The sequence below is a fragment of the Myodes glareolus genome, chromosome 9 (assembly GCF_982192425.1).
Source record: "Myodes glareolus chromosome 9, mMyoGla1.1, whole genome shotgun sequence".
In the NCBI taxonomy this organism is placed as follows: domain Eukaryota; kingdom Metazoa; phylum Chordata; class Mammalia; order Rodentia; family Cricetidae; genus Myodes; species Myodes glareolus.
The window spans coordinates 42,991,038-43,017,303 of record NC_142034.1 but is presented as its reverse complement, the minus strand read 5'-3'; the positions used below and the strand labels follow the sequence as shown (position 1 = coordinate 43,017,303).

Here is a 26,266-nt window from a genome sequence, read left to right as displayed (position 1 = left end):
AGCCATTCAGTCTCAAAGAAACACACAGACGCTGATATTAATTTTAAGCTGTTTGGCCTATTAGCTCAGACTTGTTCTTAACTAGCTCTTACAACTTAAATTAGCCCTTAATTCTTGTCTGTGATTAGCCATGTGGCTTGGAATCTTGTATCAGTGATGCATTCTCAACTTGCTTCTTCTGCCTTTCCTCTTCCCAGAATTCTCCTAGTCTGATGGCCTTGCCTGGCTAATGGCCAATCAGCGTTTTATTAAACTAATATGAATGACAAATCTTTATAGTGTACAAAACATTATCCCACAGCATTTATAATGGTGAAAATTTAGGAATTTTTGGGAACATTAAACAGTTTATATTAAGGATCAGTTCTTGTGCAATTCTCAGTAGGTAATGCAGGAAGGTTTTTGCTACTCTGTTCTGTTCTTTCCTCAAACCTGACGTCCTATTTCCTCAGCCTCTCCAAGTAGTTGGTAGAATTACAGGCAAGAACTGATACACCTGAGCTGCAGGAGATTTTTGTGATGCTGTGAAATGGGCTTATTCTTTCTCCAAGGAGCTAATAAACTCCCTATGTGGTTACTGGATTTGGCTTCCTGCGAGACCAAAATAGCTTATTAAAGTAATGAACTTTTCTTCTTTTAACAGCTAGAGTTGGGAAGACATCACTGATTATGTCTCTGGTCAGTGAAGAATTTCCAGAAGAGGTAAACATTTTATGTTCCTGTTTAGTGTTTTTTTTTTTAATTTATGAAAAATAAGTTAAAGTGATATGTCAATACTACCTTCATGTGTTTCTTCAACAGTCAGGACTTGGGTTTCTCTGTGTAGCTCTGGCTGTCCTGGAACTCTCTGTAGACCAAGCTGGCCTCAAATTCACAGAGATCCACCTGTCTCTGCCTCCTGGGTGCTGGGATTAAAGGTGTGCGCCACCACTGTCCAACTTCAGGACTTTTTTTTTTTTAATGTACATTAGTGTGAAGGTGTCAGATCCCTTGCAACAGGAGGTACAGACAATTATGAGCTGCCATGTGGGTGCTAGGAATTGAGTCTGGGTCCTCTGGGAGAGCAGCCAGTGCTCTTAACCACTGAGCCATCTCTCCAACTGCCAAAAGTCAGGACTTTTAAAAAGCTCTTATTAGTTTATCACCTTAAGAAAGAGCCTAAGTTCTCATTTTGTGCCTTTGCCTTTGTCATTAAAATTTTGTATTTTACATTGTGTGTGTGTGTGTGTGTGTGTGTGTGTGTGTGTGTGTTTGCCATAGCACAGCAGGCTATCATGACACTTAGTGTGAGTCAGTTCTCTACTTCTTCCACGAGAACCTCAGTATCAGCTTCAGACTGTTAGTCCTGTTGGCAAGGCCCTGAGCTATCTCACCAGCAATGGTCGTGTCATTTGTCATCTCTTTGTCTTAGTTGTTTCATTTTTAAAATGGTAGCAAAAATGATCACCTGTGTAACCTGTTCTTAGAAGTAAAATGTTTTCCAGAACCCCAATCGTGAAAGAGATGCTGAGTGTTGTGTGAATTGAAACTAGTTTTACCATCTGGGTACCGTTTATCTTCTGCCTGGTGCTGTCAGTTTGTGAAATATTTTTGTCTGAACTACTAGAATCCTGACAGAAATAATATTATATATCTACTTCATATTACAAATTAGAAATGAATTCATCTATGTTGCCTACAGATCCAAAGAATTGTGTTTGACAGTAAATTAATAATAGTGAAGTGCCACCAGGAACAAGGTGGTATTATTAATAATATATATGTATGTATAATATATCTATTATTGGTATTTTGAGACAGGGTCTCATGTAACTCAGGCTAACCTCAAACTTATCATGTAGCTAAGGATGGCCTTGAACTCCTGATCTTCTGCCTCCACTTACCTGATGCTGTGACTGCATGTATGCACTACCATACTGGGCTACACTTATTTACATTTTGGGAATCCCAGTGTGAGGAGATGCTGTAAAATTAACGGTATTGTTAGAGAAAACAGCATCAGTGCCACAGCATAACCAAAATTTAGATTTTCCCATTTGTTATGGTGCATACTTTTTGTCCTAGCACTTGAGAGGCAGAGGCGGGTGGAGGTTCGAGGCCAGCATGGACTACAGAGCGAGTTCCAGGACAGGCTCCAATGCTATACAAAGAAATCCTATCTCAAAAAAATAAATTAATTAAAAAAATTTAAAAAATTTTTTTTGGATTTTGTTATCATTAGTTTATTCTGTTTATTTTTTGAGGCACAGTCTGCATAGCACAGGTTGGCCTCAAACTTACTATGCAGGCATGACTGATCCTGAACCTTTTTCTGATCCTTCCACCTCTGCCTCCCAAATAGTGAGATTACAGGCCTGGCTTATCTTTTGTTTCTTCCAAAGTATTATTAATGTCAGAACCTGAGGCTAGAGAGATAGCTCAGTACCTAAGAGCACTTGCTGTTCTTCCAGAGGACCTGCATTCAATTCCCAGCACCCGTGTTAGATGACTCATAACTATAATTTTAGCTCCTGGGTGTCCATACTCTTCACGGCACTCCACCTCTCCCCCAACACCTGTGACATATAAGTGCATGTGCATACATACACACAAGTAAAAATAAAATGAATGTTAGAGTTTGCCTTTACCCTTTCCTTACTCTTCTTAGAAAGACATAGCTTTATGGTTTTATTGCTGAGCTAGGCGGTGTCTTTGTTTTTCTGGATTTTTGTGGCTGGGGTTGAATCCAGGGTCTCAAACATAGCAAGCAAGAGCTTTATCTCTCATTGGTAGCATTTTCAGCATTCATAATTCTATGGCTGCTTATTTTCTTTGTTCCCCCTAGCATTAACAAAGAATCAAATAGTAATCTGTTCATTTGAAAAATGGAGTATATTGTGGAATCATTAACATTAATTTAAAATTATTTAGGTTATAATATATAAAATTCTCTGCTAAGGAGCTAGCAAGATGGCTGAGTGGGAAAAGGCACCTGCTGCCAAGGCTGACAACCTGATTTTAATTCCCAGGACTTACCTACATGGTGGAAGTACAAAGCTGACTCCACACTGATCTCCATTTGTACGCTACGATACCCATGCCCACAAATAAATAAGCACATTTAATGAATCACAGTGAGTTCCAGTCCAGCTAGCACTGCATAATGAGATAGTGGGATCCCGTCTCAAATATTTTTTTTTTTTAATGTGGGAAGTCTTATTAAGAGAGAAGGGTGGGGGAAGACTGGCATCTAGGGACAGGAACAGCGGAAGAGAAGGGAGAGAAAGAGTTTCAGAGAGAGAAAAAGAAGAAGAGGAAGAAGAGAAGAAATAAATTTTAAATGTTTAACTTAAGTTAAAATTAAGGGTATTCTTCTTTTGTGTGAATATGGGGTTTTCCCCCAATTGAAAATCATGCAGTTGGGGCTGGAGAAAAGGCTCAGCAGTCAAGAGCACTGACTGCTCTTCCACAGTACCTGGGTTTGATTCCCAGTACCCATAGAGTGGCTCATAACTGTCTATAACTCAAGCTCTAGGGGAACCAGGCCCTTTTCTAGCCTCCAGAACACCAGGCATGCTTGTGATTCACAGATACACATGTATGCAGAACCCATACACACAAAAGATAATTAATCAAAAAGAAAGGATTAAGCCACCACACTTTGCAATTTTGTTAAAACTATGCATCTTGCTAAAATGTGGAATTATTAAACACAGGCTACTGTAGCCAACCTGTTATCTAGCCTACATAAAATTAATATTTATTGGTTACCTTGAAGGTTGACATTTTGTTTTGTGTTTTTGTGGGTTTTGTCAGGCTGAGGATTAAACCCAAAGCTGCATGTGCTAGATAAGTTCTCCACCCCTGAGTTACACTCGTCAGGACTGCCTTGGGTTAACATAGCTCCTTATTTGTAAAGTGTTTTAAATTCTCAACAAAACAGAATGAGAATCATATTTTTTAATTAATTAATTTATTATGTATACATATGCCAGAAGGGGGCACCAGATCTCATTATAGATGGTACTGAATCACCATGTGGGTGCTGGGAATTGAACTCATGACCTCTGGAAGAACAGCCAGTGCCCTTAACCTCTGAGCCATCTCTCCAGGCCCTGAGAACCATACATTAAAAAAAAAAAACCACTCTAATATTTGAATACCAAATTAAGAATTGTTTTAAGTTTGTGAAAAACTTATGTCCTTATTATGGCCTCTGACTGTGTCCTAGGGCTAGACTTTTGCTAGGTAAGCACTTTACCATTGTGCTATATCTCTGCTGGAAACTTATTTTTTTCTTGTTTTTTTATTTTGTTTGTTAGTTTTTATTACATTTTTATTTGTTATCTGTTGTGGGAACGCCTTCAGCCTATAGCCTTTAAGATGCCTGCCCACTTTGGGCCTGGTTTCATGCACTGTAAGTGCAGACAAAAAGCGTGTGTGTGTGTCCCTCTTCTCTGCTGGATTTGGTTCCAGTTCCCAGTGCACTGTGAACTTATCCCCAACTAAATAAACCTTTGTTATACTCCATTCTGGGCTTTTATGGAACTCTTTGGTACTACTACAGTTATCTATCTCTATGTGCACATTTGGAGGTAAAAGGACAACTTGTGGGAGCAGGTTCTCTCTTTCCACCATGAGGGTTTCGGGAATCAACGGTCTGGTTACTCGGGTAGTTGGACTTAGCAGCAAGCATCTTTACCTACTTAGCCATCTTGCTGCTCCTTAAAAAATGTTTTTATGGGGCTGGAGAAATGGCTCAGCAGTTAAGTGTACCGACTGCTCTTCCAGTGGATCTGGTTCAACTCCCAGCAACCACAACTCACAACTATCTGTAACTGCAGTTCTAGTGAACCTGACACCCTCACACAGACATACATGCAGGCAAAACACCAATGTAAATAAAAAATACTTTTTTAAAAAATGTGGTTATTTTGTAGTTTTATATGATAAAGCACCCCAATGAAAGCATTTTAGAATGTAGTGCATACCTAACATAGTAGCTTTCAAAGAACAGCCTGATATAGATAAATCTACATGCTCTGTTAGTAAGTTTGATAGATAATTTCTCCACATTTATCCTTTTTTGTGTTTGTTTTTTAAATAAAGGTTCCTCCTCGGGCAGAAGAAATCACCATTCCAGCTGATGTCACCCCTGAGAGAGTTCCAACACACATTGTTGATTACTCAGGTAATTGGTGGTCTCTTGTGAGTGAGGCTCTGGAGTTAATTTTTAATAGCCCTGAAAATAGAACTTACCTGAGCTTTTAAAAATGTTTAAAAGTTCAGTGTTTAAGACCACATACCACTAAGACCCAGCAATATCACTTTTGGGTATATACCCAAAGGTTGCTCAATCATTCCTCATAATAGCCAGAGCCTGGAAACAACCTTGATGCCCCTCAATTGAAGAATGGACAAAGAAAATTTGGTACATTTACACAATGAAGTACTACTCAGTGGTAAAAAATAATGACATCTTGAAATTTGCAGACAAATGGATGGCTCTAGAGAAAACCATATTGACAGAGGTAACCCGTACCAGAAAGACAAATATAATATGTACTCACTCATATGTGACTTTTAGACATAAAGCAAAGAAAAACCAGTCTACAGTTAACAACCTCAGAGAACCTAGACAACAAAGAGGACCTTAAGAGAGACATACATAGATCTACATAGAAAGGAGAAAAAGACAAGATCTCCTGAGTAAATTGGGAGATTGGAGGTCATGGAAAAGGGTAGAAGGGGAGAGGGGAGGAAGGGAGAGGAGCGAACAAAAATGTATAGCTCAATAAAAACAAAAACAAAATCATATACTACTCTTCTTTTGGGGGTAGGGGGGAGACACGGTTTCTCTGTGTAGCCCTGGCTGTCCTGGAATTTATTCTGTAGATCAGGTTGGCCTCAACTTAGAGATCTGCCTGCCTCTGCCTCTTGAGTGCTGCGATTAAAGGTGTGTGCCATCACCACTTGGCTAGGTCATATACTAAATCTTGCTGAGGACCTGAATCCAATCCCTTGCACACACATCGAATGGCTTGCAACCTTCTGTAACTCCAGCATCAGGGTTATCCAGTGCCTTTGGCCACTGCAGACACATGCGGTGTGTACACCCGTACACTTATAGTCACACAAATGTGAATGTGCATATACATATGCATATATACCTACACACATACATATTCAAAAAAGTAGGTTCTGAATTTTAAATTCATTGAGGGGGTGTGGCTGTAACTCATTTACAAAGTATTTTCCTAGCCCTGATTTTGATCGCCAGGATTTGTTGAATTCTATATGTAACAAAAGTTCAACAAGATGGCTACTTTGGGAGCTGAGGCGATTGCTCAGCAAGTGAAGGCCCTGCTGAGCAAGCTTAAGGACCTGAGTTCAGGTATCTGTAGCTGGGCACTTTGACAGTAATGCCCACACTGGGAAGAGACAGAACCCGGCACATTTCAGCTCACTGGCCAACCAGTTGAGCCAGTTTGTGAGCTGCAGGTTCAGTAAACATACCAGTCTGGAAAAATAGAGTGAGAATGATAGAGGAAGACACCAACATCAATGTCTAGTTTCCATACACATGTGCATGCACAGATATGTACACAGAGTTCATCTTACTGTTTTTGATAATTGTCAAACTATACATATTACTGAGTGTATTTACTTATTTAGTATGTGTGTGGACATCAGTGAGCTACAGTATGTGTGGAGGTCAGAGGATACCTTGTTGGATTTGAGTCTCTTCTTCCACCATGTTGGGTCCAGGGATCGAACTCAGGCATGGCAGCAAGAACTCTTACCCACTGAGTCGTCTTACCAGCCAAGAAAGGAAAGTTCTTTCTTCATTCTCAGGCTGTAGTTTTACCTCTGGGCCTTTGTTATTTTTGCTCCTATCCACTATGCTGATAGTGTCTAGTCTTGGGCTCTGTGTCCAGATTCTTGTCTGAGCTTCTGGCTCCGAAGTACTCAGTCTTCTTCTCGAGTTGCTGATCTCTTTTGCCTTGCCCTTTTTCTTTTCTTTTCTTTTTTCTTTTCTTTTCTTTTCTTTTCTTTTCCTTTCCTTTCCTTTCCTTTCCTTTCCTTTCCTTTCCTTTCCTTTCCTTTCCTCTTTCCTCTTTCCTCTTTCCTCTTTCCTCTTTCCTCTTTCCTCTTTCCTCTTTCCTCTTTCTTCTTTCTTTCTTCTTTTTCAAGATAGAGTATCTCTGTAACAGCCCTGACTGTCCTAGAATTCACTCTGTAGATCAGGCTGACCTCGAACTCACAGAGATCCTCCTGCCTCTGCCTCCTGAGTGCTGGGATTAAAGGTGTGAGCCACCACCACTCGGCCTCCTGATCCTTTTTCAACTCTAAACCAGATACTGGCCTAGATCTTTGATACAGTGCCTCTGCCCTTCAGTGCTGGAATCCTCTCCAATACTCCTTCCTTACTAACCACCTTCTTATCTTGGTTCAGCTTTTTCTTCTGGATCACTGTTATTTTGGTAACTTAACTTGTTCTATACTATATCATTTTGAATATTTATTGATTTTTATGAGTATGTATCTATGCCTGTACGTATGTAAATGTATCACATGCATGCCTAGTGCTTATGGAGGCCAGAAGAGGTTGTTGGATCCCTTGACTCTGGAGTTATAGAGAGTTATGAGCTGCTGTGTGGCTGCTGGGAACCAAATTATGGTCCTCTGAAAGAGCAACAAGTGCTCTTAACTGCAGAACCATCTATGTCTATTTCTTTAGGTGCATATTACATAGGTTTTTTTTTAAATTTTGGCTTGACTATTATGAAAATTTTTAAAATACAAAATTCTGACTTTTATCATTTATAGAAGCAGAACAGAGTGATGAACAACTTCATCAAGAAATATCACAGGTATGTGTAAAAAAGTCATTTTGTGTGTGTGTACACATGTACATGAACAGTGATAATCCTGTGAGTCTGTCTTCGTAGGAGCAGTTGTGGATTGAGACAGTTTCTTGTAGCTCAGACTGTTCTTGAATTCCCAGTGAAGTTAAGGCTTGTATTGAACCCCCTGCCTCCACTTCTTGAGTGCTGTATAGGCATGTACTACCATGCTCAAGTTTAACAGAAATTTCTCAACTCTTTGTTGTTATCATTGGTATTTGAGTCTATATTTTTTGCTCTAGTTCTTGAGGGATACTTTCTTATAGACAGGCTTTTCTTCTTCAAAAAATTCTTCCTTTGGCTCAAATCTTAGGTGGTTGATAATTAAATCCTGTTGTGTATATTTTATTTCAACATGCCATTAATTTATTAATTTTTCTTCTAGGCTAATGTCATCTGCATAGTTTATGCTGTTAACAATAAACATTCTATTGATAAGGTATATGTAAATTTTCTCTATATTTAAATTAAATGTGATATGGTTTATTTATTTATTTTGAGGTGGATTCTTTTGATTTTGTTTTTCAAGGCAGGGTTTCTTTATGTAGCCCTGGTTGTCTCTTGGAGCCAGCTCTGAAGATCAGGCTAACCTAGATATCACAGAGATCCACGTACCTCTGCCTCCAGAGTTCTGGGATCAAAGGCGCGCTCTGCCACTGCTCCAGATTTTTTTTTTTTGATTTTAAGATAAGGTCTTACTCTGTAGCCTGGGCTGTCTTAGAAATCATGATCTTCCTGCTTTAGCCTGGGATTCCAAATATGTGCTACCATGCCTAGTTTTAGTGGGACATTAAGGACTCTTAACAAAGTAGAGGAGATATGACTCAGGATAAAGTGACTCAGAGGCTACTCTTCATCTGTAACTCCATTTCAGTTCTAGGGGCTCTGACACCCTCTTCTGGCCTCTGGGCACCAGGCATGCACTTGCAGACAGAACATTCATAATCATAAAATAATAATTTTTAGAAAAGTATGCTTTTCCTTTTTTGTTCTGCCACCTTTTTGCAGGAGTGAGTTTCGAGACAGGTTTTTTTTTTTAATTTTATTTATTATTATGTATACAGTATTCTGCCTGCAGGCCAGAAGAGGTCACCAAATCTCATTACAGATGGTTGTAAGCCACCATATAGTTACTGGGAATTGAACTCAGGACCTCTGAGAGAGCAACCAGTGCTCTTATCCGCTGAGCCACCTCTCCAGCCTCATGAGACAGGGTTTCTGTGTAGCTTTGGAACCTTTTCTGGAACTTGTTCTGTAGACCAGGCTGGTCTTGAACTCACAGAGATCTGCCTGTCTCTGCCTCCTGAGTGCAGAGATTAAAAGCATCTGCCACCACCGCCTGGCCTGTCACATTTTTATTTTTATTTTTTATTTTTTGGTTTTTCGAGATAGGGTTTCTCTGTGGCTTTGGAGCCTGTTCTGGAACTAGCTCTTGTAGACCAGGCTGGCCTCGAACTCACAGAGATCTGCCTGCTTCTGCCACCACCGCCCGCCCTTTTCTTTTTTTTTTAACTATTGACTCTCACTATGCCACCCTGTCTGGCCTGGAACTCCAGGTTGGCCTTAAACTCAGAAATCTCCCTGCCTCTGCCTCTTGAGTGATGGGATTAAAGGTGTGCAGCTTTTCAAAGAAGATCTACATCATGGCGTAACTACTACTTATTTTCATTTTAGGTAACAAGCCGATGGATTCCTCTCATAAATGAAAGAACAGACAAAGACAGCAGGTATTTTTTTTCAAACTTTTTTTTTTTTTTGAAAATTTCAAACTTAGAGAAAAGATGTAAGAAACAGTAACAAGAATATCTGTTAAGTCTTTACTTAGATCTACTGGTTATTAACATGTTCCCAATTTGGTTTTTCTTTCAAATATTTATTTATTTGTGTTGTGTGTATTTGTGTATGTGTGTGCACACGTAGGTGTCAGAGTGCGATATGCTGGATTTAGGGCTGAAGTGGTTAAGAGCACTTGTTGTTTCAAAGGACCTGGATTGAATTCCCGGTGCCCACACAGACTCACCACCTCCTCAGGCACCAGGCAAAAGTTTGGTACACAGGTATACATGCAGGCAAAACACTCACATAAACTAATAAATATATCTAGGTGGGTGTTGGTGATACATGCCTTTAATCCCAGCACTGAGGAGACAGAGGCCAGTGGATGTCTTGAGTTTGATGCCAGCCTGGTCTACAAATTGAGTTCCAGATTTTGCCAAACTCTTTTTATGAGTCTACAATTACCCTGATACCCAAACCACATAAAGACATTACTAAGAAAGAGAATTACAGCCCAATCTCACTCATGAACATTAATGCAAAAATACTGGCAAATCAGCTGGGTGGTGGTGGCACACGCCTTTAATCCCAGCACTTGGGAGGCAGAGGCAGGCAGGTCTTTGTGAGTTCGAGGCCAGCCTGGTCTACAAGAGCTAGTGTTCCAGGACAAGCTCCAACGCTACAGAGAAACCCTGCCTCCAAAAAAAAAAAAAAACCAACTCACTATTTGCTGATATGATAGTTTACATAAGCAACCTCAAAAATTCTACCAAGGAACTTCTACAACTAATAAACACTTTCAATAATGTATCAGGATACAAGATTAACTCAAAAAAAATCAGTAGCCCTCCTGTACACAAATGATAAATGGGCTGAGAAAGAAATCAGATAAACATCACCCTTCACAATAGCCACAAACAGCATAAAATATCTCGGAGTAACTCTAACCAAACAAGTTAAAGACTTGTAAGACAAGAACTTTAAATCTTTGAAGAAAGAAATTGAAGAAGACATCAGAAAGTTGAAAGATCTCCCATGCTATTAGATAGGCAGAATCAACATAGTAAAAATGGCAATCTTACCAAAATCAATCTAGATTCAATGTAATGCCCATCAAAATCCCAGTAAAATTGAGACCCAGACCCAGAAAGACAATTATCACATATACTCAGTCATAAGTGGTTTTTAAACATAAAGCAAAGAAAACCAGCCTACAAATCACAATCCCAGAGAACCTAGACAACAATGACTCTAAGGGAGACATACATGGATCTAATGTACATGGGAAGTAGAAAAAGACAAGATCTCCTGAGTAAATTGGGAGCATGGGGACCTTGGGAGAAGGTTGAAAGGGAGGAGAGAGGCAGGGAGAAGAGCAGAGAAAAATGTAGAGCTCAATAAGAATCAAATATATATATATATATATATATATATATATATATATATATCTCCCTGTTTAAAAAAAAGCTATCTCATTTTTTAAAAAAATGGAGTTCCAGGACATCCAGAACTACGTAGAGAATCCCTTTCTTGGGATGTGGGGTGTGTGGGGTAGGAGGAGCAAACCAAAATGGATTTGTTCTCCCCTTTTATTTTTGGTTCCAGAATGGAATTGAGGGTTGGCAGCAGCAAGTGCCTTTATCTGCTGAGTCATGTCCCTGGCCCTCTACACTGGTTTTTGTCAGTTTTTCTCTGTTTACCTACCTTCATATGCCACCACATACGTTTGCCAGGGACAGGAGTGATTAGAAACAGATTTGAGAGCAAAGCAGAGAACAGCTCTGACACTGAAGATTTGCAATTACTGACAGGTTAAATGTTTTAGTAACCGTCTGTTTCTGATCACAGACTGCTGCTTGAGTCTGTTTAGGAGTCTCTCTTTGCTAGCATTATGTGCCTTCTTTTGAGTTGTTTCTCTAATGAGGTGTGGAATTGCTGATTGCTCATGGTGTACACTGGGCAGAGCATAGGACTTGGAAAATGTTGAGCAACCTTTGAGATCTGGTTTGGCCACTAGAAACTGTAAGCCTCTGACTTCATTTGACTCTCTAGTTTCCTCATCTGTAATGGGGATAAAGGTTAATATCTGTCCTGGATGCGTGTGGGTGTATCAAGAATCAAATTAGCTGATGGATCTCTGTGAGTTTGAGGCTAGCCTGGTCTACAAGAGCTAATTCCAGCACAGGCTTCAAAGCTACAGAGAAACCCTGTCTCAAAAAAAAAAAATCAAATTAGATAGCTTATATATAACTTCTCTAATATGCTCTGGAAATCTTCATTTAGGAATTCATGCAGGGAGGTTCTGTGCAGTTCCTTGGAAGATACAAGTGTGGTGGGGAAGAAGTCAGGAGAACATAGACTGGTAGTTCTCTGTATAGATGTTTTCAGTTCTTTTTGGTGTTTCAAGACAGGGTTTCACTGTGTGTTTCTGGCTTTCCTGGAACTCACTATGTAGACCAGGCTGGTCTCAAACCCACAGAAATCTGCCTGCTGCCTCTGCCTCCTGAGTGCTAGGATTAAATACATGCGCCGCACCACCAAGCAGATGATTTCACTTTTAAGTCAAAAAAAATTTCCTTCCAATATTTAATTGGACGAACATTATTTTTACTATCCTTCTTTCCTCTTTCTTTCTTTTTCTCTTTTTCTTCCCTTTCTCTTTTTCTCCCTTCCTTCTGTTTTTTTTTGTTATTGTTGTTTTTTAAGATAAAATCTCACAATATAGACTGACTTGACTTCAGAGCTCCACTTGCCTCTACCTCCCAAGTGCTGGGATTAAAGGTGTCTGCCTCTTGTGCATTTATGCCTGGCCTTCAGCCTTTTATCTATCTATCTATCTATCTATCTATCTATCTATCTATCTGTCACCTATCTATCTATCTATCTATCTATCTATCTATCTATCTATCTATCTATTTTAACCTTTGAGACAGGTTCTCACCTTGTAGTCTGGGCTGAACTCAAACTCACAAAGACCTGTCTGCCTCCTGAGTGCTGGTGTCACATGTTTGTACCACCACTTCTGGCTCAACATCTTAATCATTTTTTTAAAAAATGACTTATTTACTTGTTTTATTTTATATGTATGTGTGAAGTTTGTTGCACTTTGTGCATGCTGCAGAGGCTATAAGAGGCCATCAGATCCTCTGTAACTAGAGTTATAATTGTTGGTAAGCCTACCATGTGGGTGCTGCGAGCAAAATCCAGGTCCTTTAGAAGAGCACTGAGCCATCTCTCCAGCTCCTATTTTAATCTTTTTAAATGTTAGGGAAATCGTGTTTTAAATATTAATTGTTTACATCTGGCTCCTGGCTCAGTTTTTTAGAATTCTTCTTGAGCTTTTTCTGTTCTTTCCTACTCTGGAAATCTGATGCCCCTGTCTTTCTTCCTTATGGATGGGAAACTGACTTAGGGCCTTCAGCTCTGTGTTGACTCTTCATTGTTTCTTTCTTTCTTTTTTTTTTTTTAAGATTTATTTCTTTATTATGTATACAATGTTCTGTCTGTATGCATGCAGGCCAAAAGAGGGCGCCAGATCTCATTATAGATGGCTGTGAGCCACCATTTGGTTGCTGGGAATTGAACACAGGACCTCTGGAAGAGCTGCCAGCGCTCTTAACCTCTGAGCCATCTCTCCAGCTCCTCTTTGTTGTTTCTTAATCTTTACAGTGAGTTACTGACAAATTAAAAGAAAAGAGTGACTCTCAGCTGTCCAGTGCTGTTAGCTACTTGTCTTTGTTGAAATTTCAATTAATTGAAATGAAATAAAACTCAATTCTAATTCCCCCGATATGCTCGTCCACATTTCAGAAGCGCAGTGCCGTCTGTGACTAGTGGTCACGGTAACAGTGCTTCTCAGGAGGGTCGCCAATGCCTTTAGTCCCCACAAGGGACTCTATGAGTTTTAGCCAGTCTATATATCGAGTTCTAGGACAGCCAGGATTATTTAGGAAGACCCAGTCTCAAAAAGCAAAGAAAAAAGACCATCATCCTAGAATGTTGTGTTGGACAGCGATGCCTTAAAGGCCGCAATGCCCACATGCTCTTGCCACTCTCTCCTTGTTGGAGCTACTTCTAGGAAGACCTTTCTGAAGAAAAGCATGCTTTGGCCAGTATCTAGGAAGAGCCAACTTTTGCCACTGAATTTAGAAACTTTGGCTAAATTTAGAAATTTTCACTAAAATACTGTGGCTGCTTTGTGGACCTTGTTTTATTTTTATTTAATCTCATTTCATTTTACAGATGTAGACTCTCACTATATTTCCCAGGCTATTCTCAAACTTGTAATCTTCCTGCTTCTGTCTCCAGGTAGTCAGGATGAAAGGTTTATACCAGTATGCTTTGCTGGTGGCCTTTGTGGTGTCATGTGCAAATGTCTTTTGTCACTTGAAGCTGTGGTGTGTGTAAATGCAGTCATGGGTGAACTTGTCCTTGATTTTCACGTTTTCTTTCCTTGAAGCACTTGAGGACACTTACTTTCCTAAGTATTGATCTTCCCCAGACTGCTGTACTTTTTCACCTTATTATTTGTTTTGAGACAGGCTTTCCCTGTGTAGTGTAAACTGGTCTTAAACTCAAAATCCTCCTGCCTCAGCCCCCCAATTGCTGACATTATATGCATACACTGCCATACCTGTATAAACCTTATATTTTTCAGTAACTTTTTTCATAAGCCTGCAGTTTATTTTTGGTTTGTACCTGATCACCCCCACCCAGTCAGGAACGTTTTTCTAAATGCCCTTCATACTTAGATACTTAGAAGAGTTTGTGACTTGAAATAGGTATTGACTGATTGAATGAACCTACTCTCTAGGGGCCTTTGCCTCGTGTGTGTGTGTGTGTGTGTGTGTGGAGAGAGAGAGAGAGAGAGAGAGAGAGAGAGAGAGAGAGAGAGAGAATAGTAGAGAAGTTATGTTGGAAAGGCTAGATAAAATTTTTTAGTTAGAATGGGTAATGATTTAAGTGAAAATATAAATCTAACATCTTTTTTTCTTTATTGCATTAATGCCCTGTTTATTTCAGGCTGCCTTTGATATTGGTTGGGAACAAATCTGATCTGGTGGAATATAGTAGTATGGAGACCATCCTTCCTATTATGAACCAATATACAGAAATAGAAACCTGTGTGGAGGTACGCCTCATGGGAAGCAGGATTGTGTGGGATGGAGTAAATTTTCTGTTATTTGTGAAGTCATATAAACCAAATAAAACATAGAATTTAAAAGTTTTCCTCTAAAGCTCTATGGAGATATTGGTACTTTCTACAAAGGAAAATTTATTTTTCCGTTTCTTCAAGGAACCTTAACTCTTAACTTGCTGGCTTTTTTTTTTCTCACTAAACCGAGTGGATATAGCTGAAGTAAGAGAAATTGAGAAGTCTTGAGAATGGGAGGGGTTCCAAGGAGGAATTGTTTTTCACTATCATAACTGACTTCAGAGTTTAAAATTTTTAAAATTTAAAACTTTTATTTTTTATTTATTTATTTTTTTTTTTTTAGTGTTCAGCAAAAAACCTGAAGAATATATCAGAGCTGTTTTATTATGCACAGAAAGCTGTTCTTCACCCTACAGGGCCTCTTTACTGCCCAGAGGAGAAAGAGGTAACCCCAGGCTGTGCTCTGTTGGCCTGAATGATACAATATGGTTGTGGGTTTTAGTATTGTTAAACATTTTAAAAGATGACGCTATTGAGATCGAATTGTGTTGCTTATTAAATTGTTAATTTGAGTGTTCTGGTTTAGGGACACTGACATTGTGTCTCCATAAAGTTTCCAGTTTCAGTATTCTTTCAGATAGTGCCACCGACACACAGAACTGGCGATACTAACAAAACAGCCAAGACTCAATTAATTGTTTACTTACTTGACAGCTATAAAATCGATGAACTTCTCCCTTAATTTTCTGTGTATTTATTTTGTGAGTTGGATGTGTGCCATGACGTGCCTATAGAGGTCAGCGGGCAGCTTGTGGTTGTCAGTTCTCTCTCCTCTGTTAAGTTCAATGTCAGACTTGGTAGCCGATACTCTTTACCCGCTAATCGGTATCATCAGCCTGAAAAAAAAAAAAATCTATGAATCTAAGCAAAAACTTGGGTAGAATTTTGTTTTTTTCTTTTGTTTCAGTAATTGATCTCATTTCATGCATAGTAAGAAGTGAGTGTGCTACCCTTGAGCTACATTCTCGGATCTCTTAAAAGTTATTTTCGTGGGTACATGTGATATAACTTGGATATGCTTTCATAGCTAAGAAATACAGTAATTCCATTGAGAAATACCCAGAATTTAATAAAAAATTGCAATAGATTTAAAACTGATTTCTTAAAGATCTGTAACACAAAGTTTATATCTTTCATGCATACAGTTGAGTTTTAGTATATTCAGAAAGTTACATACCTCATAAGCAATTCCACTGCCTTATATACTCCCCAGAGAAACCTTGTGGCTGTTAGCAGTCACACACACACACACACACACACACACACACACACACCCCGCCCTCTTTGTCCCACCCCTGGCAACTGCTGATCCACTTTGTCTCTCCCCGACAGTGTTGTCACCAATGAGTAGCTTTTAATTCTCTCTTTGTTTCACTAGCACTGTGTTCAAGGTTTACTCATGTTGTAGTGTGTATCTATTTAATTTCTTCTAGTTAAATAAAATGTCATCATATGGAGAGAACAACTCTTCTTTATCCTTTGGTGTCTACTGAAGTAGTTTCTTCCTTTTGACTATTGTGAATAGACTGCTGTTAATGTTAACTTGTTCACAAGGTTTTTGTTTTTTTCTTGAAACACCTGTTTTCAGTTTTTTTCGATAAGTAACGAGACCATTGTATGTTTAACTAAGGGAGGAACCACCAAATAGATATTCCTGCAGTAGCAGCGAAATTGTCCATTCCCACCTGCCATATAAAGGTTTAATTTTTGTTTGTTTGGTTTTTGAGACAGGGTTTCTCCATGTAGCTTTGACTATCCTGGAACTCATCCTATAGACTAGTCTGTCCTCGAACTCACAGAAATCTGCCTGCCTCTGCTTCCCTAGTACTGGGATTAAAGAAGTGGGCCACCACTGTCGTGCAATATCCAATTTCTTTTTCTCTTCTTTTCCCTTCCTCCTTCCATTTTCCTTCTCCCGTCCCCTCCTCTCTCTTCCCCTTCCCTCCTATTTCTCTCTCTCTCTCTCTCTCTCTCTCTCTCTCTCTCTCTCTCGTATCTCTGACTGTCTAAAATTTACTTTGTAGACCAGTCTGGCCTTGAACTCTCAGGGATTCCCCCTGCCTCAGCCTCCCAAGTGCTGGGATTAAAGATGTGTGCCACCACTTTGTTTCTGTCTCTGTCCTCTCCCCCCATTCTCTCATTCTCATGCATCTTGGGGCGTGTTTATACTATGTGATGTATAGCTGAGTATGACTTGGAGTTTCTGATTCTCCTACCTTTCTTTCCCAAGTGTTAGGATTACTGGTATTGACTGCCATACCCAAATGAAATTTCTAATTTATTTACATCTTTGCCAGCAGTCATCTATGCTTTTGGTCTTTTGGTTTATTACATTCATCCTAGAAAATATCACTTTGGAGCTGGAGAGATGGATTAGCAGTTAAGAGCACCGATTGCTCTTCCAGAGGACCCAGATTCAATTCCCAGCACCCACATGATAGCTAACCACTGTCTAACTCCAAGATTTGACATCCACACACAGCACACAGACATGCATGCAGGCAAAACACCAATGCACATAAAAGAAAATAATAAACTAAAAAAAAGAGAAAATACCAGTTTATTTCATTGTTATTTTAATTTATATTACCCTGATGGCTAATAATCTTAAACAGTTTTTATATATCTATTTTGGAGAAATATTTCCTCAAGGACTTATGCCCACTTTTTAGTTAGGTTAATTTTATTTTATTATTTTTTAAAGATTTATTTATTATATAGTGTTCTGTCTGCATGTGTGCTTGGACACCAGAAGATCTCATTACAGATGGTTGTGAACCGTTATGTACCTGCTGGTACTTAAAACTCAGGACCTTTGGAAGAGTAGCCAGTGCTCCCTTTTTCTTTTCTCCCCCCACCCCGAGACAGGGTTTCTCTATAGCTTTGGACCCTGTCCTGAAACTCGCTCTGTAGATTAGGTTGGCCTCAAATTCACAGAGATCTGCCTGTCTCTGTCTCCCAAGTGCTGTGATTAAAGGCGTGCACCACCACTGCCTGGCTCAATCAATTCTCTTAACCTCTGAGCCATCTCTCCAGCCCTAGACTAATTTTTATTGAGGTTTTTGTTGTTGTGTTTGTTTTTTGTTTTTCAAGACAGGATTTCTTTGTAGCAATCCTACAAAGAAACTAGTTCTTGTAGACCAGGCTGGCCTTGAACTCACAGAGATCTGCCTGCCTCTGCCTCCTGAGTGGTGGGATTAAAGGCATGTGCCATCACCGGCCGGCTTGAGGTATTTTTTAAAAACAATTTTAGATTTACTTACTTTGTATATGTGAATATATTATCTGTGTGTATGTATGTATACCATGTGATGCCTGGTTCTGAGAAGGTTAGAAGAGTATGTCAGATCCCTTGTAACTGAAATTACAGATGATTGTGAACCAGCATGTGACTGGGAATCAAACCTGGGTCCTCTGCAAAAGCAACAAGTGCTCTTAACTGCTGAGCCAACTCTCTCTCTTTTTTTTTTTTTGGTTATTGTTGTTGTTTGTTTGTTTGTCTCACTGTGTAGCTCTGTCTGTCCTTGAATTCACTTTTGTAAGATCCACCTGCCTCTGCCTTCCCTGTGCTAGGATTCCTTAATTCCTTAGTCCTAGCACTGTCCAGAGGTGAAATAAAATTTTGGAGGACTGAAAGGATGGCTCAGCCTTTAAGAGTATTTCCTTGTTTTCCAGAAGTCCTGACTTCAGACCCTCGTGCCCACATCCTTGTCCTTCTCAGGCACACTCACATAGGTGGCGTGTTGACAGACAGACACACAGAAAGAAATCTAAAACTAAATAAAAATTTGAAGTTTATAATATTGTTAAGTAGTTGGCAAATTGAGAACCAAAACTTGGCTTTTTTACAACCTATGAGCTATGAATACATTTTATGTATTTTTAATTATTGAAAAAAGTCAAAATGAACTGTGTTTTGTGATATGTAAAAACTGTGTCCCATTAGTGTACCAGTCATCCTTGTTTATGTTTGTGGCTGTGGTGAGCAGTCCCAGCAGTGCTGCTGTTCAGTACTGCCAGCCCCTCTGCTGCCTAGTGTCCTGCTCACTTCCCGAGTGCCACCCCCATTCCAGTGCTAGACAGGTGGCAAGGGGGTGTTCAGTAGCAAAGCACTTACAACTTGTAAACCCAGACCTCAGTGGCAGCATTGTTCTTTAGGTTTTGATGCAGGCCCCAGGTATTTCCACACTCCATAGTCCATCTCCCTCTGTAGTTGATTTTCTCACAGACCTCTAACTGGAAGCGATGACTCTTGCAGTGTCGTCACATCCTCAAATACAGAGCCAAGGGAGGAGTCTAATACATCTATAGATGCCTTCCAACTCATGGATTTTCCCAGCTAAAATCATGTTTGTGGGGCTGGCGAGATGTCTCATTGCATAAAGTGCCTTACTACTAAGCCTGTCAGTCTGAGATCAATCCCTGGGACCTGCATGGTGGAAAGAGAGAACCAACTTTTGAGGCTTGACCTCTGACCTCCATGCTTGTGCTGCGGCACAGTCACGCTTCTCCACACCCCCAATGAATAAATAAAGATAATTTAAAAACATGCTGTACAGCCAGGTGTGGTGGCACACACTTTTAACCCCAGCACTCAGGAGGCAGAGGCAGGTTTGAGGCCAGCCTGGTCTACATAGCATCTGCATAGAGAGACCCTGTCTCAAGAAGGAAAAAAAAAAGCAAAAAACATGATGATGATAAATATATATATCAGTATTTGGCAATAGAGATCACTACAAAGGAAAAAAAACAACAAAAACATGCGAAGTCTCATTTCAGATCAGCGATGATGTATAAACATTTACAGCTGATCTAACGTTGAATCCCAGGTTAGTAAAATTTGATCACTTCAAGAGAGTTCTTTGTTTGTTTGTTTGTTTAAGTTTTATTATTGTTTTAGTTTTTTAAGACAGGATTTCTCTGTATGACTTTGGAGCCTGTCCTGGAGCTCACTTTGTAGAATAGACTGATTTTGAACTCATACACCTGCCTCTGTCTCCTAAGTTCTGGGAGTAAAGTTGAGCATCACCACACCCAGATGTTTGTATTTTTGGGACAGGATATCTCTGTGTAGTTCTGGCTGTCCTAGAACTCTATAGACCAGGCTGGCTTCAAATTCAGAGATCTTCCTACCTTAGCAGTGTGCCACCACTGCCCGACAAATTCTGTTTTCTCTAGTGACCTACTTGACAAAATTATACTCACTTGTTACTATATTAGCATTTTAAATGTTCTCAGGAAAAATAAGGGAATTTGTGCTATGTAAATAAAACCTACATGATATCTGTGATTTTTGCATATTTGGCTCCAAAGCTTAAAGTATTTGCTATGTTGTCCTGACAGAATAATAGTCTTGAGTTATCCCTTAATCTGGCCATGGTTTTTCATTTTTATTCCAAATTTATGATTCCTTAAGTTTTTTACAATTATTCTTAACCTGGTGCTTTCTAGGCTTGTCTCACCAAAGTTAACAAGTTACAAATGCATTCCGTACCAGTCCAGCTATATGCTATATTTCATAGTCAAAGAAATTTAGAAAATATTTTGAATTATTAGAATTTACCTCAGAGGCCTTTACCTCAGTGATACATTAAATTCTCTATTAGGTTTTTTGTTTGTTTGTTTGCTTGTTTTTGTTTTGTTTTGTTTTTGAGACAGAGCTTCTCTGTGTAGCTGTCTGTCCTGGAACTCACCACATAGAATGCTGGGATTAAAGATGTATGCCAGCACCTCCTTAGATTATTCTAAATTCTTGAACTGTTGCTCTGTTCTTAGGCCTATTATTAGTTCCGCTAATCTGCTGATCCCCTGCCCTTCCTCCGGTCCCTGAATAAAACTGTCTGCTACTCAGCTCACAGGTATATCTGATAATAAAGTACCACAGAAAGTTTTCAAGTTTTAGACTATATATTGTTTTATATGTGTACAAGCTTTAAGTTTAAGCTTTACTAGAATTTTTTTTTTGACAGGGTCAAGAGTTTGCACTACTCTTGTAGAGGACCTGAGCTCAGTGCCCAGTACCCACATGTGGTGCCTCACAATGGCTGTAACTGAATCTCCAGGGGGACCCAACAGCTCTGGCCTCCAAGTGCATATACCTGCGTACACACAATTAAAAATAATTTTTAAAAACATTTTTTTGTTCCCCCACTTATTTGTATGTATGTACACAATGTGTCTGTCTGCATGGGTGAGTATAGGTCAGAGAATAACATTTGGGAGTTGGTTCCCTTATTTCCACCATGTTCGTCCTGAGGACCTAACTCAGGTCATTGGGCTTGTAGGCAGGCATCTTTACTGCTGAAACTCAGTTTCATATTATATGTAGTCACAACTATTCTCATTACTATTTTGCTCTAGGTAGTCATGAGAATAGCATTATAAGTTAATATGTCATTTCATCCTGGTGTCTTATTTCTCTGATTCTCTGATATGAAATGGGTTCATAAGACTCTACCTCCAGGCCTTTAATCAGTAGGCAGAGGTAGGCAATCTCTGTGAGTTCAAGGCCAGCCTGGTCTACAGGGCAAGTTCCAGGATAGGCTCCAAAACTACAGAGAAACCCTGTCTTGAAAAACAAACAAAAAGACTCTACCTCCAGAAAATATATGTAAAACTTAATAAGCACTCTTTATAACAAACTTTACTAAAAGTGACTTTAAAGAAATTATTGCAGTTTCTATTGACTATGCCATACTCTTGCTGAGAGAGGGTAGGGAGCCAATATGAATGAATCTACCTCCAAGTTCAAATAAACTTCAGTGCTCTTCCTTCAGGTGTGACAGTATATGCCCTTAATCCCAGCACTTGGGAGGCAGAGGCAGGTGGATCTCTGAGTTCAAAGCGAGCCCTGTCTACATTATCAGGAAGACATAGAGAAATCCTATCTCAAAAAAAATCTATAAAAAATAGAATGTACTTAATAAATATAAATTTATAATAAATAATGTGATAAATATAAAAAATAAAAGAACTACATTGAACAGAAAAAAAAATCTTCCTGATGATTTTTTTTACCCTGAATAGTGTTGGAGATTGAACACATAGCCTCAGACGCACTACACAAGCATTCTACCACTGTACTACATCCTACATCATTAGTCTCCAGAAGTCTTTTGTTCAGTATTGTTGATAGTGATTACCCCGGAGACGAGTATGGACCTTTGTGTGGGGTGCGTTTGTCTATGCATGTGACCAGAGGTTAATGTCAGGATGTTTCTCCTCAATCACCATCATACTTTGTTTTGTTTGTTTTTGTTTTTCAAGACAGGGTTTCTCTGTGAAACATTCCTGGCTGTCCTGTAACTCTCTCTGTAGACCAGGCTAGCCTCAAACTCACAGAGATTCACCTGCCTCTGCCTCCTAAATGCTGGGATTAAAGTCGTGCACCAGTACCACCCAGCTCTTTCATATTTTTTGAGATAGGCTCTCTCACTAAACCTAAAACTTACTCTTTCATCTAGTCTTGTTGATGAGCATGCCCAGGGACCTGCCTGTCTCTACTCCAGCACTAGGTTTTCAGACATGGGCCTGTGCCAGGCTTTTACATGGCTTCTAGAGATCCAGGTCTTCATGCTTCTGCCGAAAGTACTGACTAAGCCATCTCAATAGCTCCATGAAACTTATTCTTAGGTAATCAGATATTTTATCCTTTATATGTCCTAAAATAATTAAGGAATTTGCCAAATAGATTTCTGTCACCGTTACTTATATGTTTTATAAATCTCAAAAAGACAAGATTTACTTTCAAAATGTAAATAATCTTATAATAGCAACTAAGTAAAAGTCATATACTTACTAACCAGTAGTATTTTGTAAACTATTTGTGAATAATCTCATTTTTTACCCAACTTTTACATATACATGGAGTGAATAAAAAACATTGAGTTCTTTTGCCTGAGCTTATAACTCAGTGCTTGCTTAGCAGGAGGCTCTGGGTTTGATGCCCAGCATATATGTATTCTGGTATGCACACATACACAGAACCAGGCCTGATGGCATATGCCTGTAATCTTAGCAGTCAGGCTGAGGCATGATGTTTCAAAATTTGAGACTAGTCTGAGCTATATTATTGCAAGGCCAGGTGTCAGCAAAAAAGGGGAGGGGAGAGAGAGATAGAACATAATAAAAGTCATAGGCTTGCTTTGCTGTTCGTGCTGGGTCGGACATTATCCAGTTACTTGGGAAGCTAAGGTTGGGCAATTAAGTGAGACCTTGGCTCAAAATACAAATTAAAAAAAGGTGTCTGGAGTAAGCTGCACAAGTGTGAGGGTCTATTCAGATCTTCAGAACCCACATAAAGCTGGATATACTAGCATGTGTCTATAATCCCAGTGCTTCTCTGTCAAGCTGTGAAGGTGAGAAAGAAAAATTCCCATAAGCAGACAATAGACTCTGTCTCAGACAAGGTGAAAGCTGAGCACTGACAGCCAAAATTGTGCTCTGATTTGTACATGTAAGCACCATGGCACATGTACAAAATATGGGGGGTAAAGTTAAAAAAGGATTGCAGATAAACCGGGCGGTGGTGTTGCATGCCCTTAATCCCAGCACTCAGGAGGCAGAGACAGGTGGATCTCTGTGGCCAGCCTGGTCTACAAGAGCTAGTTCAGGACAGGTACCAAAGCTGTGCAGAGAAACCCTGCCTTGAAAAACCAGAAGTTTAAAAAAAAAAAAAAAGATTGAGGAGATGGCACAGCTATAGTGTTTGCCTAGCAAGCCATAGGTTCAGTCCTCTATGCTTAAAAGAAAAAAAAGGAAATTGCTTAACTTCAGTTTATTTCTTTATGTTATCAGTTATTTATTTATTTTTATTTTTAAGATTCATTTTATTTATTATGTATACAGTGTTCTATCTGCATGTTTGCTTGCATGCCAGAAGAGAGCATCAGATCTCATTATAGATGATTGTGAGCCACCATGTGGTTGCTAGGAATTGAACTCAGGACCTCTGGAAGAGCAGTAAGTGCTCTTAACCTCTGAGCCATCTCTCCAACTCCCCATGTTATCAGTTTTTGATGTTAAATAAAAACTATCAAAAATTCTAAACTTTGTCTGTGAAAAATGTATTTTAAATCATTTTATTTTTGTTTCTTTTCTCACTGTTGTATAGATGAAACCAGCTTGTATAAAAGCCCTCACTCGTATATTTAAAATATCTGATCAAGATAATGATGGCACTCTGAACGATGCCGAACTCAACTTCTTTCAGGTAACTGTCTTTAGCTTCAGAGTAAGAATGATTAGATTAGCAGTATGCTACTAAGCAACCTGTTTTCTTATCTTGTAAAGCAATCACATCCAGCTATTAAATCTTAACATATGAAAAGCCTATTATGCCTAGGAACTGAGACTTTTTTGATAATTTGAGGTTGTGGTATTCAGTGGGTGTGTGAAGAATGATGAACTCTGTAGCACTGTGCTTTCTGGATTTTGTGTTCTGTGACCACACAAAGACTGTGTTTCTGAAAGAGAACGGGGAGTGTTACAGGTGTCTTTCTCCAAGTAGGACAGGAGATAGAGAGATGGCATTTACTTGTTTATTTTGGTTGAAGCACTTAGATTTTTTAAAGTAAACACTTTTGTATTTGTGGATTTATATGATGGTTTGTTTTTACATTTATTTTATTTCATGTTTTTTTGCTAGAGAATTTGTTTCAATACTCCTTTAGCGCCTCAAGCTCTGGAAGATGTCAAGAATGTGGTCAGAAAGCACTTAAGTGACGGTGTGGCTGACAGTGGGTTGACGCTGAGAGGTAGGGGATGGCTTCTTCATCACTTTCTCCCCAGGGGCCTTACTCCTGTAGGGCCCACACTGCATTAGTCGTATTTCTGCCCATTTCCCACCCCTTTAAATTTAATATTTCCAATTAGTATTATTTATGCATTAAGGAAATGTTAGTATTTGTGGGAGATTATTATCTATTGTCAGTATAAATTAGAGGTAGGGAAATTAGTTAGATCAGATATGCAGACAATATGAGGGAAAGATACACGCAACAAGCATGTTACATATTATGTTACATGTAACATACCATCTTTAGGCAGAAATTACTTTTAGGGACTCTGTATATGAGTCAATTTTCCAATTGTAGTGTTCATTGTTGAGTATATTGCTGATTTATGGTGTTGTAATTTTAAAAAATGCCATGAAGAGAAGTCACACTGTGCAACAAGGCTCACATAGGAGGGTTAATGAAAGAGGAGCGAGAAGGGAGCAGTGAGGGGGTAGAGACCAGACCCTGGGGACAAAAGTGGCAAAAGAGAAAGGGAGAGAGGAAGAGAGAGGGGGAGAGAAAGAAGGAGAGAAAGAAAGAGACTGAAGGTGAGCAGTGGCACATGTGCACAGGAGGGGCTCTTAGTAGCGCATCTGAGGACTGTCCTGTCAGGACCCTAAGGGCAGGCCAGTGCAGTGCCTAAACACTACATGTGCTATAATAAAAAATGAAATTAAAGCCCAGACTTTTCCATTGTAGAAGTAAGCGAGGGGGCCTGTACATCGTTCTCATTTGTTTTCATCATGTGGCTCTGGCTGTCATTGTGCTCCTTTAGATGTTACTTTGTCTCTTCTGTCCATTGCTTGCTCTTGCAGAGCTGGGTGTTTATGGGAAATGAGTCTGAAATGAGCTCTTTCAGACACTTGAGTGCTCACAAATCCAGCTCACATTGTATGCTTTCCTCCCTGCCATAGTTTACAGTCTTCACATCAATTGTATTTACTGATTTACTTTATTTCAGGTTTTCTCTTTTTACATACACTTTTTATCCAGAGGGGGAGGCATGAGACTACTTGGACTGTACTTCGACGGTTTGGTTATGATGATGATCTGGATCTGACGCCTGAGTACTTATTCCCCCTGTATGTACCTCAGCTTTCTGATTTATCTCACTTGCCAAGTATTTTTAAGTTTTATTTTGTTTATGCATAATTTTTAAGTGCCTTGTGACTAATTTAGAATTATAGGCAGTTTCTCAACTTTGGCACTCTGACATTTTGAAACAGAATTTTTTGAGTCTCTATTTAGCTCTAGCTGTCCTGGAACTCACACTGTAGACCAGACTGGCCTAGAACTCAGAGATCTGCCTGCCTCTGCCTTCCAAGTGCTAAGATTGAAGGCATGTGCCGCCATGACACCATACCTGACCAGAAAATTCTTTATTGTAGAGATTGACCTGTCCTCTGCACTATAGGATCACAGTGAACAGATGTTTAAATGACAGTAACACCTCTTCTTTTAGTTGTGACACGTGAAAATGTCCGTCATAAACAAAATCATCCACAATTGAGAGTTAGTACTTAATACAGCACTATGTAAAGCCTTTTTTTTTTTCTCTCTTTTTGTTTTTTTGAGACAGGGTTTCTTTGGGGAACAGCTCTGGCTTTTTTGTA

At 39.4% G+C, this 26,266-nt stretch overlaps 1 protein-coding gene and 1 long non-coding RNA gene across 12 annotated transcripts in view; both read left to right on the top strand.

The window, feature by feature from the left end:
* Nucleotides 1-26,266, top strand: part of Rhot1 (ras homolog family member T1) — an 82,962-nt gene that overhangs the window by 16,512 nt on the left and 40,184 nt on the right. For all 11 annotated transcript variants that reach the window (XR_015003712.2, XR_015003713.2, XM_085695501.2 and 8 more), the window contains exons 2-11: nt 644-702; nt 5,089-5,170; nt 7,810-7,853; nt 8,272-8,325; nt 9,561-9,613; nt 14,685-14,793; nt 15,161-15,262; nt 23,990-24,088; nt 24,524-24,632; nt 25,615-25,735. Coding sequence is in view for 9 of the 11 variants with exons in the window: in XM_085695501.2 (XP_085551627.1) it covers nt 644-702; nt 5,089-5,170; nt 7,810-7,853; nt 8,272-8,325; nt 9,561-9,613; nt 14,685-14,793; nt 15,161-15,262; nt 23,990-24,088; nt 24,524-24,632; nt 25,615-25,735 (832 nt within the window). In the remaining 2 variants the exon portion in view is untranslated. The remainder of the gene's footprint in view (nt 1-643; nt 703-5,088; nt 5,171-7,809; nt 7,854-8,271; nt 8,326-9,560; nt 9,614-14,684; nt 14,794-15,160; nt 15,263-23,989; nt 24,089-24,523; nt 24,633-25,614; nt 25,736-26,266) is intronic.
* On the top strand, nt 20,401-21,011 carry LOC146893189 (uncharacterized). The gene is made up of 2 exons (XR_015003714.2): nt 20,401-20,735; nt 20,847-21,011. It is a non-coding gene; the product is annotated as an uncharacterized LOC146893189 (long non-coding RNA).